The sequence below is a fragment of the Nothobranchius furzeri genome, chromosome 1 (genome assembly GCF_043380555.1).
Source record: "Nothobranchius furzeri strain GRZ-AD chromosome 1, NfurGRZ-RIMD1, whole genome shotgun sequence".
Lineage (NCBI taxonomy): Eukaryota > Metazoa > Chordata > Actinopteri > Cyprinodontiformes > Nothobranchiidae > Nothobranchius > Nothobranchius furzeri.
In genome coordinates, this window is record NC_091741.1 from 92902275 (window position 1) to 92916977 (window position 14703).

The window sequence follows — 14703 nt, forward strand, 5'->3', positions numbered from 1 at the left end:
AGTCTGTGGTGAGCCTCTTTGTGTGTGTGTGTGTGTGTGTGTGTGTGTGTGTGTGTGCGCGCGTGTGTATGTGTGTGCGTGGATTTCTCTTCTTGACAATCCCTGTTTCCTCTAGCAATCCCAGCTTCTCACACCGACGTATAAAGAGCTGAAACAACCACCTCCTCAGTTAGTTCACGGCCAACAGTGTCTCTCTCTGTCCAATGGAACAAACTGCTCTGCTTCTAAGATGATTTAAAAAGGTTAATAAATGCATTTTAATATACAAATGTTGCTCAAGAGGGGTCGTGGAATGCATTTAGGAGGTGGGAGTGTCTCTATGACATATAAGCAAAAAAATAAAAATAAAAAATACGTAAGAAAAACAATAAAATAAAAAATAAAATGCTCACCCTGTTCTTTGTGTCTAAACTTACGAACTGAAAGAGTTTTAAACTAATTGCATCAGCACAGCTGTCCATAAAACGAGACATGCAAAAGAGACTAAGAAAAATACATAGGATTCCTCAGAATCCAGCAATTACCGTTACACGACATTTAGGTGATGCAAACAAGCAAAAAATTGAAGAAATAGGCAAAACGTGTCTCTAAAACTGCATAACCAAATTGACAGGAAGGCATTTATGCAGACAAAACTAGGTCATGGAAATTTAAAAGAAAAAGAAAAAAAACCAACAACTCGTAGTTGCGTTGTAGATATTATTGTGATAAGAGAAACCTTGATCAGATTTATTTCCTTGCTCTTTTCAAGTCACATAAAATGACCAGCGAGACTCCAATGGTTGCAACTGTTTTCAGTGGTGAGCCACTTTATATCCACAACTGACCTGGCTGGGATACCAAAAGAAGTAAAGCTGCCATTCAGCCTCTGACGGTCACAAACAATATTTTATGGGAATAATGAAGGATCTGGATTCGAACCATCAACTCTCTGATTATTGAACGAGCATTTTACCTCCGAAGGCACCGCAACACCAATGCTCAAAAACGTAAAAAAAACAAAACAAACCAAAAACAACCACACACTTATCTTTAGTGATAAAACCTGACTGATGGCGATCATAATCTATTTCTTGGTTATCACAAAAAAATCAGTTCATATATTTTACGTAAAAACTTAAAAACTATAGGTTTCTGAAGATAATTAACATAAATGTAAGAATTTAGGGATTTGGTGAATTTATGTAAATAGTCAAATGTGCATTAAGTGAAAATGCAAGAATTTAATTCGCTCAGAAAGAAAACATCTCTGTCCATGGTGCTGAAAGTAGACAATGGACACAAAATACTGGATGAAAACGAACTAAAAATGTAGAACAACTTGACATGAGAAGTAAGAAAAAACAGCTAACCTCTAAAGGAGAGTCAGGCTCATCCAGGATGCTCTTCTCACCCTGCATCCTCTGCATGGTTCCTGTAGAACTGGGGTCCATTACCAACACGTTCTGACTAGCAGCTCTGCCGAACTTACAGTCACTCTTTCTGGAGTCAGTGGTCCTGCACACCTCGTAGTTGTACACATGTTGGAGAGTTCCTGTCCCCAGCGTGTCTGAGTAACGTGGTGGATAATATGGAATGACAGGGAGGCTGGAGTGATACAGGATGCGAGACTGTCTCCATCTGTAGATTTTCACTGAGATGATAACCACCAAACAGGTGATGAAGAGGAAGGAAACTACAGCCAGAGCCAAGACTAAGTAAAAAGTCAGGTTGTCGTTGTACTCCTTGTCGTGTGTAGAGTCAGTGAACTCCGACAGCACTTCAGGGAAGCTGTCCGCCACCGCCACGTTAACAATGACTGTAGCTGAACGAGAGGGCTGGCCGTTGTCCTCCACTATAACAGTCAGTCTTTGTTTCACAGCATCTTTATCAGTCACTTGACGGATAGTTCTGATTTCTCCATTCTGTAAGCCCACTTCAAACAGCGCCCTGTCTGTGGCTTTTTGCAGTTTATAGGAGAGCCAGGCGTTCTGTCCAGAGTCCACATCAACAGCCACCACTTTAGTCACCAGATAGCCCACTTCTGCTGAATGAGGCACCATCTCAGCCACCACGGAGCCTCCAGTCTGGACCGGGTACAGGACCTGAGGGGGGTTATCGTTCTGGTCCTGGATCAGTATTTTCACACTCACGTTGCTGCTGAGAGGAGGAGAGCCTCCATCCTGCGCTTTAACGTGAAACCGGAAGTCTTTGACCTGCTCGTAGTCAAAAGAGCGCACTGCGTGGATGACTCCACTATCAGCACTAACGGACACATATGAGGAGACCGGAACTCCGTTAACGGAGGAGTCCTCCAGTATGTAAGAAACACGGGCATTCTGGTTCCAGTCAGCGTCTGTGGCTTTCACTGTGAATATAGAGAAACCTGGTGTGTTGTTTTCTACAATGTAGGCCTCATATGAGCTCCTCTCAAAGACAGGCGCATTGTCGTTCACATCAGAGATCTGTAAGGTGAGAGTGACGCTGCTGGAGAGGGAGGGCACTCCTTCATCAGAGCAGCTCACCGTGATGTTATACTCAGAGGCTCTCTCCCTGTCTAACTCGCTTTCTGTCATCACAGTGAAGAAATTATTGGTAGATAAATTAATTTTAAAAGGAGCATTTCTGTTTAAAACACACATGACTTTGCCATTTTCGTTTGCGTCTGGGTCTTGTATATTAAGCATTGTTACTATGGTACCAGGTCTCACATCCTCAGATAAAGCATTTGATTTAGACATGACATTAATGGTTGGAGGGTTGTCATTCACATCTGTTACCTCCACTATAACTTTACATGCATCAGACAACCCCCCGTAATCTGACACCTGAACATCTAACTCATATAGTCTCCTTTTTTCATAATCTACATTTCCTGTAAGTGTTAAAACTCCACTCTCTGTGTTAATCTGAAAAAGATTTGCTGCACCAGATTTCGGAATTGAGTAGATTACCTTTCCGTTATTTCCTTTATCCTTGTCAGTAGCTTTCACTGTAGTTACTGCAGTACCAACAGGGGCATTTTCTGCAACACTTGCTTTATATTCCGGTTTTGAACAAACTGGAGGATTGTCATTTGCATCCAACACTGTGATGATAATCTGCATTGTTCCGGAGAGCTGTGGTTCACCCCCATCCAGAGCTGTGAGTGTTAAAGACAAATGCTCATTTTCCTCTCGGTCTAACGGCTTCCGTAGAACCATTTCGACATGCTTGGTTCCATCAGCTCTGCTGCTCGTTTTCAAAACGAAATTATCTGTGGGTTTAAGGGTGTAGCTCTGTAAACCATTAATGCCGACGTCATCGTCGACCGCTTTTTCTAAAACAAATCGAGCTCCAGAGAGGGCTGATTCAGAAATTTCATATTTTATCTCACCTCTTTCAAATTTGGGAGGATTATCATTTACATCAGTAATCTCAACAGTCGCTGTGTAAAACTCCATCGGGTTTTCAAGGATCATCTGAAAGTGAAGAGCGCAGGGCATTGTCTGTCCGCACAGCCATTCTCGGTCTATGCGGTCGTTAATAAGGAGCGCTCCTTCATCTCGATGCAGCTCAATATACTCTTCCGTGTTACCTGTATAAATCCGAGCCTTTCCGGTTTTTAATCTGTCCACTTCCACGCCTAAATCATGGGCTATATTACCGATCACGGATCCCTTCTTCATTTCCTCCGGTATGGAGTAGCTGACCTGCCCACACACAGCACCGAGGGAGAGGACAGAGAGCAACGGCAGCACTTGCCACCTCATCGTTCCAATAAAGACGAAAATTGAGACAATTAGAAATGTTGTTTCAGTTTACTGTCTCGATCCGATAATGAAAACGGAAAAAAAGAGTTGCAGTCCCAAAAACGATGTGCTAAATTATGAAACAAAATATTCTCTTTGTGCCGTTCTGGCGCTTTCTCTTCTTGTCAATCCCTGTTTCCTCTAGCGCTCCCAGCTCCTCACACTGACGTATAAAGAGCTGAAATAACCACCTCCTCAGTTAGTTCACGGCCAACAGCGTCTCTCTCTGTCCAATGGAACAAACTGCTCTGCTTCTAAGATGATAAAAAAGCTTAATAAATGCATTTTAATATACAAATGTTGCTAAAGAGGGGTCGTGGAATGCATTTAGGAGGTGGGAGTGTCTCTATGACATATAAGCAAACAAATAAAAATAAAAAAGATAAAAAAATACATAAGAAAAACAATAAAATAAAAAATAAAATGCTCACCCTGTTCTTATGTGTCTAAACTTACAAACTGAAAGAGGAGTTTTCAACTAATTGCATCAGCACAGCCGTCCATAAAACGAGACATGCAAAAGTGTCTAAGAAAAATACATAGGATTCCTCAAAATCTATCAATTACCGTTACACGACATTTAGGTGATGCAAACAAGCAAAAACATTTGAAGAAATAGGCTAAATGTGTCTCTAAAACCGCATAACCAAATTGACAGGAAGGCATTTACACATTCTCACTCCCAGCGCGTCAAAAACAAACGCTTGGTCAGCCACCCTCCACGTCAGACCCCTGACGCCAAACGTGCCCTTTTTCATTACTTATGTGCGAAAAGGAGTTTTTCCCTTACTTGAGTGCAGATCCCAATGCAGCGTTACACTGACGCGATGGGATGTCCGCAGCCAGGGCACCAAACAAGCTCATTGTACCTCACCTTAACCTTATCCTCTTATTTAACCTTCCCCTCACCCCTATCCTAACCTTAACCATCTTGCTAGCGAACACCTTGGTGATGTGTCGATCGCTCTAAAAGCCGGCTCTGTGAAGTGAACGGCGGGAGCCGCCTTGTGATTGGTCGAGTTTGGACCAAGCCAACGTGAGGGGGAGGTTCAACTACCACGGTGGAGGTTAAAAGTAGAGGGTATGTGTAACCTCTCCCTCGCCAGATGGTATGTTTTAACGTTCCCCTTGGGTGGCAAATACGAAAATTGACAGTCAGACTCTGACTGGCAGAGTCAGAATGCAGGGGAAACAAATGCTTGATCACAGTGAGAGTAACGTTTTGGGTAGCAAGAGGGTTAAGGTTAGGATCAGGGAGAGGGGAAGGTTATAAATAGTGAAACGTTAAGGTTTAGGTGCGGTTAAACGAGCTGGTTCGGTGCCGCATCAGCGGATATCTAATCACGTCAGTTTTACGCTGCATTGGGATCTGCAGTTACAAAAGGGGAAAACCCCTTTTCGCACATAAGTAACGAAAAAGGGCACTGTTAAGTGTTATGTTCTGATGTTGTGTGTTTATGTGTACATGTGAGGTTTGTTCTTTTTATGGGCATGGAAAAACGGAAGTGACGTGTGTGTGTGTGTGTGTGTGTAACCTTTGACCTGTGACATTAGTAAATAAAAGCGAACTCCTGGTGAAAGATGGGCGTGTGAGCGGTACGCGGATGTAATGGACTGGCCGTCTGACGCCGAGCTCTAAAGCGGTGAATCTTTGAGTCCGTGTGAGTTTCATGAGTTAACCTCCATAGCTGCAACACTTACACTTCAACTTACGTCTTGATTCCGCTGTGTTAAAACAACATCGGCTAACTTGTTTTTGGCCCAGATGCTTCAAGACGGAGAAGATTGTAAAGCTAAGCTAACTGAAGCCATGAGTCAGAAGCGAGAATCAAACTCTCGCTGGTCAAGGCTGGTGTTCGATGGGGATGAGGACAAATATGAGTTGTGGGAAACTAAGTTCCTAGGCCATCTACGTCTACAAGGCCTGAAGGAAGTGATTTCGAAGCCTGATGAGGACGACGATGATGAGGAATACACGGATAAAAACGCTGAGGCATACGCGGAGCTGATCCAGTTCCTGGATGACAAGAGCCTGTCCCTGGTGATGCGTGACGCCACTGACGATGGGCGGAAGGCTCTACAAATATTGAGAGACTACTACGCCGGGAAAGGGAAGCCCCGGGTCATAAGTTTATACACGGAGCTGACGTCGCTATTGAAGGGCGACAGTGAAGGCGTGACGGACTACGTCCTGAGAGCGGAAGCCACCATTACTGCTCTAAGGAGTGCGGGTGACTCTTTGAGTGATGGCTTACTCATCGCTATGGTCATGAAGGGACTACCAGATTCGTTTAAACCCTTCATTGTACCTGTCACTTAAAGTGAGACAACAATGACTTTTGCTGACTTCAAAGTAAAATTAAAGAGTTATGAAGACACTGAGAAAATAAGAGTTGCAACAGTAGCAGGAGGCGATAATGTGATGAAAGCACGAATTCAGACAAAAACTAAGAATGCACCGCCAGGTGTGGGAAGTTGGAGAACTGTTGATGCTGATGTGATCTGCTACAAATGTGGTCAGAAAGGACATAAAGCTAAAACCTGTTACCGCAAGAGATGGTGTTACTACTGCAAAAGTAACACACACCAGACTGAAGCATGCAGAAGGAAACCACAAAAGGATGTGGCTCGGGGAGCAGCTGATGAAGATGACGACAAGGAATTCGTATTTCGACTGAGGGATGAGGATCAGGAAATCCAGACAAATAGCCGGGTTACAGGGTTGATGGTGGATACAGGAGCAACATCACATATCATCACCAACTTGGATAACTTCCGGAGATTCGTTGAGGACTTCAAGCCTAAAACCCATCACATCGAGCTGGCTGATGGAACGAGATGCAAGGGTGTAGCAGAGAAAAGAGGAGAAGCTGTGGTTACTCTCACAGACAACAGAGGACGACGACACCGAGCAGTGCTTAAGCATTCGCTGTACATCCCATCTTATCCACAGGACATCTTTTCAGTGAAGACAGCCACTAGTAACTGTGCAACAGTTTTCTTTAAAGAGGGTGAAGACGTGCTAAAATGTGCTGATGGAACCAGATTTCCCATCATAGAGCATAACCGACTGTACTATCTACAAACTGTGAGTAATGATCAATGTAACGCCTCCTACGACATACAAACTTGGCATAAAATCATGGGTCATTGCAATTATGATGATTTAAGGAGACTACAAAACGTTGTTGATGGGATGAATATCAAAGAAATGAACATAAACAAAAAGGTCAATGTGAAACATGTATTAAAGGGAAATTCATTCAAATGAGAAACAGAAAACCAGATGCTAGAGCTAAAGCAGTACTCGAGCTGGTCCATACAGATTTAGCTGGACCGATTAGCCCCGTGACTAAGGAAGGCTACAGGTATGCCCCATCATTCACTGATGATTATTCAGGAGCTGTTTTTATATATTTCTTAAAACAGAAGAGTGACACTGTAAAAGCTACTGAGAAGTTCATAGCAGATACGACTCCATACGGCAAGGTTTTATGCATAAGATCAGATAACGGCACAGAGTTCACAGGACAGGGCTACCAAATGGTGTTGACTAGAAATGGGACAAGACACAAAACTTCAGCCTCATATTCGCCTCATCAGAATGGCACCACAGAAAGAAGCTGGCAGACTCTTTTTGACATGGCAAGATGCATGTTGATAGATAGTAAGTTGCCTAAAACTTTGTGGGTTTATGTTGTGCAGGCAGCAGTCATAACAAGAAACAGGTGCTTTAACAACCGCACCGGTCAGACCCCCTACCAAACGGTTCATGGTAAACAACCTGATTTATCTAGAATGCATAAGTTTGGTAGCACGTGCTATTCATACAAACAGGTGAAGGGTAAACTAGATTCGAGAAGTGAGGAGGGACTTTTTGTAGGATATGACAAAAACAGCCCTGCCTACCTGGTTTACTATCCACAAACAGGACAGGTGCAAAAGCACAGGTTAGTACGATTCAGTACAAGAACAAGGTAGGAAACCCAAACAAACATGGTACCAGAAGATGAGGATGACTTAGATATATACCCCCAAACCAGAAAAGGAGTGGCTGAGACTGCAGAAATGGAATCAAAACAGGATCGAGTCACCAAACCAGAGGACAGCAGTCAGATCAGCCCTAGCCTCAATGCAGAGCAAGCTGCAGCCCGTTACCCCACTAGGATAAGAAAAAAACCGAACTATCTACAGGATTATGTGACAGAGGAGGAATATGATGATCAAGCTTCAATAAACATTGATTACTGTTACAGACTTCTATGTAATGTACCTTTAACATATGAGGAAGCTGTACACTCACAAATCGCTCAGGAATGGAAAGATGCACTGGAGGAGGAGATGTCGTCATTAAGAGAAAATGACACATTCACTCTAACGATCTTGCCTGAGGGCAAGAAAACAGTGGGAGGTAAATGGGTGTATGCATTAAAGAGGGATACAGAGGGAAAAGAGAGATTCAAGGCAAGATACGTAGCTAAAGGATTTACTCAAAAGAAGGGCATAGACTACGAGGAAACATTCTCACCAACTGAAAACCTAATAAGCATACGAGTGTTAATGCAAAAAGCAGCCCAAGAAAACCTGATTCTACATCAAATGGATGTGAAAAGTGCTTATTTACATGCTCCAATAGATCAAGAGATATACCTAGAACAACCCAGAGGTTGTGAAGAAAGGTCAGAAAGGGACAACATGGTGTTAAAATTAAACAAGTCATTATATGGTCTCAAACAAGCTGGTCGAAACTGGAACCACACATTGCATGTTTTCCTATGTAACAATAACGTCGTACAGAATCCTGTAGACAGTTGTGTGTATACCAGACAATCACAAAATGACAAAATCATACTCATCATATGGGTGGATGATCTGATTATTGCAGCCACAGATGAGAAAGTACTAAAAGAGATCAAAGAAACCTTAACTTCAAGATTCAAAATGAAAGACTTGGGACAACTGACCTATTTTCTAGGCAATGATTTTAAGCTGGATAAAGACTATATTAAGATGTCACAAACAAGAAATGTAGAAAGGATTCTAGAAAGGTTTGACATGCAGAACTGCAAGCCTAGATCTACTCCTTGTGAACTGAAGCTAGACTACAGTGGTGATTCTAAAAAGATGGACAATGTGAAGAAATATCGGGAGGCTGTTGGCAGTTTTATTTACTTTGCTACATGTACCAGACCTGATTTAAGTTTTGTCATATGTAAACTGTCACAATATTTTGCAGAACCTACAGAGCAGCAGTGGGTCACAGTCAAACACGTGCTAAGATACCTGAAAAGTACCTCCAGCAAGGGATTGTGCTACAGGAAAAGCGAGGATGAGAAACTGGGAATACATGCATATTGTGATGCAGACTGGGCTACTGATGTAAATGATCATCGCAGCACATCAGGTTATTGTGTAAGTCTCTCTAAAAACGGACCAGTAGTCTCATGGAAAACAAGAAAATAACCCACTGTCGCACTATCAACATGTGAGGCTGAATACATAGCACTAGCGGCCACTGTGCAGGAGTGTTTGTATCTGATGCATTTTCTGAGGTATCTTGATGGATGTGAATACTCTTGTACACATGTTTATGAGGATAACCAAGGGACATTTGCAATAGCTAAGAACCCCGTACAAAGACAACGATGTAAACACATCGATATACGGTATCATTTTGTAAGATCAACCGTAAGGGATGGATTATTATGTCTGAGCTATTGTCCAACCGACCAAATGGTTGCAGATGTCATGACAAAACCTGTTACAACCTGCAAGCTTGTCAAGTTCAACCACTTTATGTTTGGTCAAGATTTTTAATGCTTCTGAGAGACAATGGGACAACAAAACCTCAGAACAAGTGGGAGTGTTAAGTGTTATGTTCTGATGTTGTGTGTTTGTGTATATGTGAGGTTTGTTCTTTTTATGGGCATGGAAAAACGGAAGTGACGTGTGTGTGTGTAACCTTTGACCTGCGACATTAGTAAATAAAAGCGAACTCCTGGCGAAAGATGGGCGTGTGAGCGGTACCCGGATGTAATGGACTGGCCGTCTGACGCCGAGCTCTAAAATGGTGAATCTTTGAGTCCGTGTGAGTTTCATGAGTTAACCTCCATAGCTGCAACACTTACACTTCAACTTACGTCTTGATTCCGCTGTGTTAAAACAACATCGGCTAACAGGCACTTTTGGCGTCTGGGGTCTGACGTGGAGGGTGGCTGACCAAGCGTTTGTTTCCGACGCTTGGGGTGTGAGAATGTGTTGAAAAAATAAGTTATGGAAATGAAAAATAAATAAATAAAACTCGTAGTTGTGTTGTAGATATTACTGTGATAAAAGAAACTTTGATCAGATTTATTTCCTTGCTCTTTGCAAGTCACATAAAAAGGATCAGAGAGACTCCAATGGTTGCATTCCAATCAACTTTTTTCAGTGGTGAGCCACTTTACATCCACAACTGACCTGGCTGGGATACCAAAGGAAGTAAAGCTGCCATTCAGCCTTCGACAGTCACAAACGATATTTTATGGGAAAAATGAAGGATCTGGATTCGAACCATCAACACTTTGATTATTGAACGAGCATTTTACCTCCGAAGGCACCACAACACCAACGCTCAAAAACGTAAAGAAAAAAACAACAACAACCACACACTTATCTTTAGTGATAAAACCTGACTGATGGCGATCATAATCTATTTCTTGGTTATCACAAAAAATCAGTTCATATTTTTTACATAAGAACTTAAAAACTATAGGTTTCTGAAGATAATTAACATAAATGTAAGAATTAAGGGATTTGGTGAATCTATGTAAATAGTCAAATGTGCATTAAGTGAAAATGCAAGAATTTAATTCACTCAGAAAGAAAACATCTCTGTCCATGGTGCTGAAAGTAGACAAGGGACACAAAATACTGGATGAAAACGAACTAAAAATGTAGAACAACTTGACATGAGAAGTAAGGAAAAACAGCTAACCTCCAAAGGAGAGTCAGGCTCATCCAGGATGCTCTTCTCACCCTGCATCCTCTGCATGGTTCCTGTAGAGCTGGGGTCCATTACCAACACGTTCTGACTAGCAGCTCTGCCGAACTTACAGTCACTCTTTCTGGAGTCAGTGGTCCTGCACACCTCGTAGTTGTACACATGTTGGAGAGTTCCTGTCCCCAGCGTGTCTGAGTAACGTGGTGGATAATATGGAATGACAGGGAGGCTGGAGTGATACAGGATGCGAGACTGTCTCCATCTGTAGATTTTCACTGAGATGATAACCACCAAACAGGTGATGAAGAGGAAGGAAACTACAGCCAGAGCCAAGACTAAGTAAAAAGTCAGGTTGTCATTGTACTCCTTGTCGTGTGTAGAGTCAGTGAACTCCAACAGCACTTCAGGGAAGCTGTCCGCCACCGCCACGTTAACAATGACTGTAGCTGAACGAGAGGGCTGGCCGTTGTCCTCCACTATAACAGTCAGTCTTTGTTTCACAGCATCTTTATCAGTCACTTGACGGATAGTTCTGATTTCTCCATTCTGTAAGCCCACTTCAAACAGCGCCCTGTCTGTGGCTTTCTGCAGTTTATAGGAGAGCCAGGCGTTCTGTCCAGAGTCCACATCAACAGCCACCACTTTAGTCACCAGATAGCCCACTTCTGCTGAACGAGGCACCATCTCAGCCACCACGGAGCCTCCAGTCTGGACCGGGTACAGGACCTGAGGGGGGTTATCATTCTGGTCCTGGATCAGTATTTTCACACTCACGTTGCTGCTGAGAGGAGGAGAGCCTCCATCCTGCGCTTTAACGTGAAACCGGAAGTCTTTGATCTGCTCGTAGTCAAAAGAGCGCACTGCGTGGATGACCCCGCTATCAGCACTAACGGACACATATGAGGAGACTGGAACTCCGTTAACGGAGGAGTCCTCCAGTATGTAAGAAACACGGGCATTCTGGTTCCAGTCAGCGTCTGTGGCTTTCACTGTGAATATAGAGAGACCTGGTGTGTTGTTTTCTACAATGTAGGCCTCATATGAGCTCCTCTCAAAGACAGGCGCGTTGTCGTTCACATCAGAGATCTGTAAGGTGAGAGTGACGCTGCTGGAGAGGGAGGGCACTCCTTCATCAGAGCAGCTCACCGTGATGTTATACTCAGAGGCTCCCTCCCTGTCTAAGTCGCTGTCTGTCACTAAACTGTAGAAATTATTCGACGTTGAAGACACTGAAAATGGGATATCATTATTTATTTCACACCGAACTTTCCCATTTTCACCAGAATCTGGATCCAGAATGTTGATTATCGTCACCACTGTGCCAGGCCGAATATTCTCTGTTAAAAGGGTTGACTTTGACATAATATTTATTACAGGTTTATTGTCATTTGTATCTAATATGTCAACTATAACTTTACTCGAATCAGTCAACCCCCCTTCATCACTTGCCTGAACGCGGATTTGATATTGCTTTTTCTTTTCAAAGTCAGCGGTTCCAGCTAAGGTAATGTGACCGGTTTCTTTCATTATGCTAAACATCTCAGATGCGTCATCAACAGTGTTTAGTATCACATAAGATATCTTGGCATTAGATCCTTCGTCTAAGTCTGAAGCACTGACCTTTATCACAGCCGTTCCTGCGGGGGAATTCTCTTTTACTGCGGCTTTATATACTCTTTGAGTAAAAAAGGGAGCATTATCATTACTATCGAGCACGTTTATTTTTATCTGAACCGACCCAGAGAGCTGTGGCTCACCGCCATCTACTGCAGTTAGTACAAGTGACAATTGGTCCTTCTGTTCTCTATCTAAAGGCTTTTGCAAAACCATTTCCACCATCTTGCTTCCGTCCACCTGATTTTGCAGCTTTAACACAAAATTATCAGTTGGAGTTAACAAATAATTTTGTAGACTGTTCATTCCGACATCCCAGTCTAACGCCTGTTCAAGCTCAAATCTCCTGCCTATTACCGCTGACTCACTAATCCGGAAATTAATTTCACCTCTTTTAAAAAATGGGGCGTTGTCATTAACATCAGTTATTTCGACGACAATGCTGTAAAATTCCATCGGATTTTCCAAAATAATCTGGAAGTGGAGGGCACACGGAGCCGTCTGTGCACACACAGTCTCTCTGTCGATCCTCTCTCTAACCAGCAGGACTCCCTTTTCTCTGTTCAGCTCGATATACTCGGCATTGTCTCCCGTGTAAATGCGGGCCTTTCCCGAGATCAGTCTTTTCACATCCAAACCCAGGTCTTGTGCAACATGTCCGACGAACGATCCTTTTGGCATTTCCTCGGGAATGGAGTAGCTGACCTGCCCTCTCACTGAACAGACGCGCAGAAGAGAAATAAAAAGCAGCACCTCTCCTTTCATTGTTCTGGTCGTCCTTCCCCCCACCGTGTAAAGTTATCGTTTAAAAAGTGTCCTTTAAGGCTTAATCCTTTGTCTCTTCGAATCTTCTTTTTATATGTTTCTCCTGCATAAGAGATCTAAAATAAACAGCATCCACAACGGAGTCAATCCCGTTACTGGTGTGCGTCCCAACCCTGTGCGTCTTTTGTGTCCTCCTGGACCAATGAAGACGGATCAGGTGGTTCCATGTCTTTACTCACAGATATTGGACAACAGCGTCCCTACGAGTCCATAATCCTGAACTACAGAAGGTTGCAAATAGAAGAAAATCAAATTCACATATTTTCTTGAGATTATTCGCTTTACTTCAAATAAAAATACTTACAATTAGAAGCTGCACCCGCTCATATCTGAAAACACATCTAAACGTTCACCTATATCGACTAACAACAGAAAATAAAAGACCATAGCACGAAAGAGAGAGTGGTAATATGTTGTAATACAAGAACACATCTATAATTTCCATATTCCAAGATATCAGAACATGTTTGAGTGTGTTTAGTGCACAGGACTTATGGAGACAAACGACTCATTGTGGCAGAAACTGAATGGAAAGGTCAAATAAAAAGAAGACCCTATTTCAGTATACAACCAACTAAATCTTCATCAAACACCATAAACAAGTCTGAAAATACCGATCAACATTAAAAATACAAACGCGTTATATTCCATCATAAACAGACTACATGTTAGTTTCAAATTTTGTTTTGCTCAAATGAACAATAGTGTTTTTATAATTTAACTTTCCTAAAAAATTAACGATGACTCATGTCAGTAGCATAGTTTCATGTTTTAGCATTTAAAATTTGTCATATGGCCTAACAGTTTAAATAAATTAAAATAACAAATGCCTTTTTGGAATATTTAATCGCCCAAACACACATGATGGACAGTTTTATACAAAACACACTACTAATAAAATATAGCCCTAAAAAAAGGAACGGGGGAGATGTACATGATGTTAAACTATATAAAAAAACGAAAAATAAAAACGTAATTTCAGGATTATTTTGAATGATATTCCTAGACATTAAACTATCCTGTGATTTTACATTTTTAAAATAATCTTTGAAGATGAAAAGATTGTATTCTGAAAATAGAGTACAATAAGATTAAAATAAAAAACTGCATGAACAGTTGTTTATCATTTTAGTTTGGTGAACCTTAAGAGCATCATCAGCCATGTAAATAGAGCAAGAAAAATGGAAAAAATGTCAAAATAATTGATAAATGATAAATGACCCGCACTTGTATAGCGCCCCTCAGAGTAAGGACTCCAAAACGCTTTACACTACAGTGTATCATTCATCCATTCACACACACATTCACACACTGATGGTGATGAGCTACGATGTAGCCACAGCTGCCTTGGGACGCACTGAGATGTAAATAAAATTCATCATAATTAAAACGTATGAAAAAAGGAAATATTTTTTATGACCATTAAGTACAGAATAGCACTTCATACACACACACAAACACACACACACACACACACACACACACACACACACACACACACACACACACACA

The 14703-nt window shown here is 42.1% G+C and overlaps 2 protein-coding genes across 15 annotated transcripts in view; both read right to left on the bottom strand.

The window, feature by feature from the left end:
* The window catches only part of LOC107376386 (protocadherin gamma-C5), a 344488-nt gene that overhangs the window by 127892 nt on the left and 201893 nt on the right, over nt 1–14703 (bottom strand). The gene's annotated exons all lie outside the window — the stretch shown is intronic.
* On the bottom strand, nt 220–14680 carry LOC107396862 (uncharacterized). Its single transcript, XM_070555855.1, has 14 exons — nt 10633–14680; nt 9733–9832; nt 9501–9592; nt 9239–9390; nt 9054–9144; nt 8605–8672; nt 6535–6712; nt 6319–6444; nt 6230–6275; nt 5908–5961; nt 5605–5827; nt 5371–5419; nt 3873–3933; nt 220–3781 (listed from the first exon to the last, which is right to left on the bottom strand). The coding sequence occupies exons 1-14, from the start codon at nt 13129–13131 to the stop codon at nt 1233–1235; spliced, it is 6288 nt and encodes a 2095-aa protein (XP_070411956.1). The 5' UTR covers nt 13132–14680; the 3' UTR covers nt 220–1232.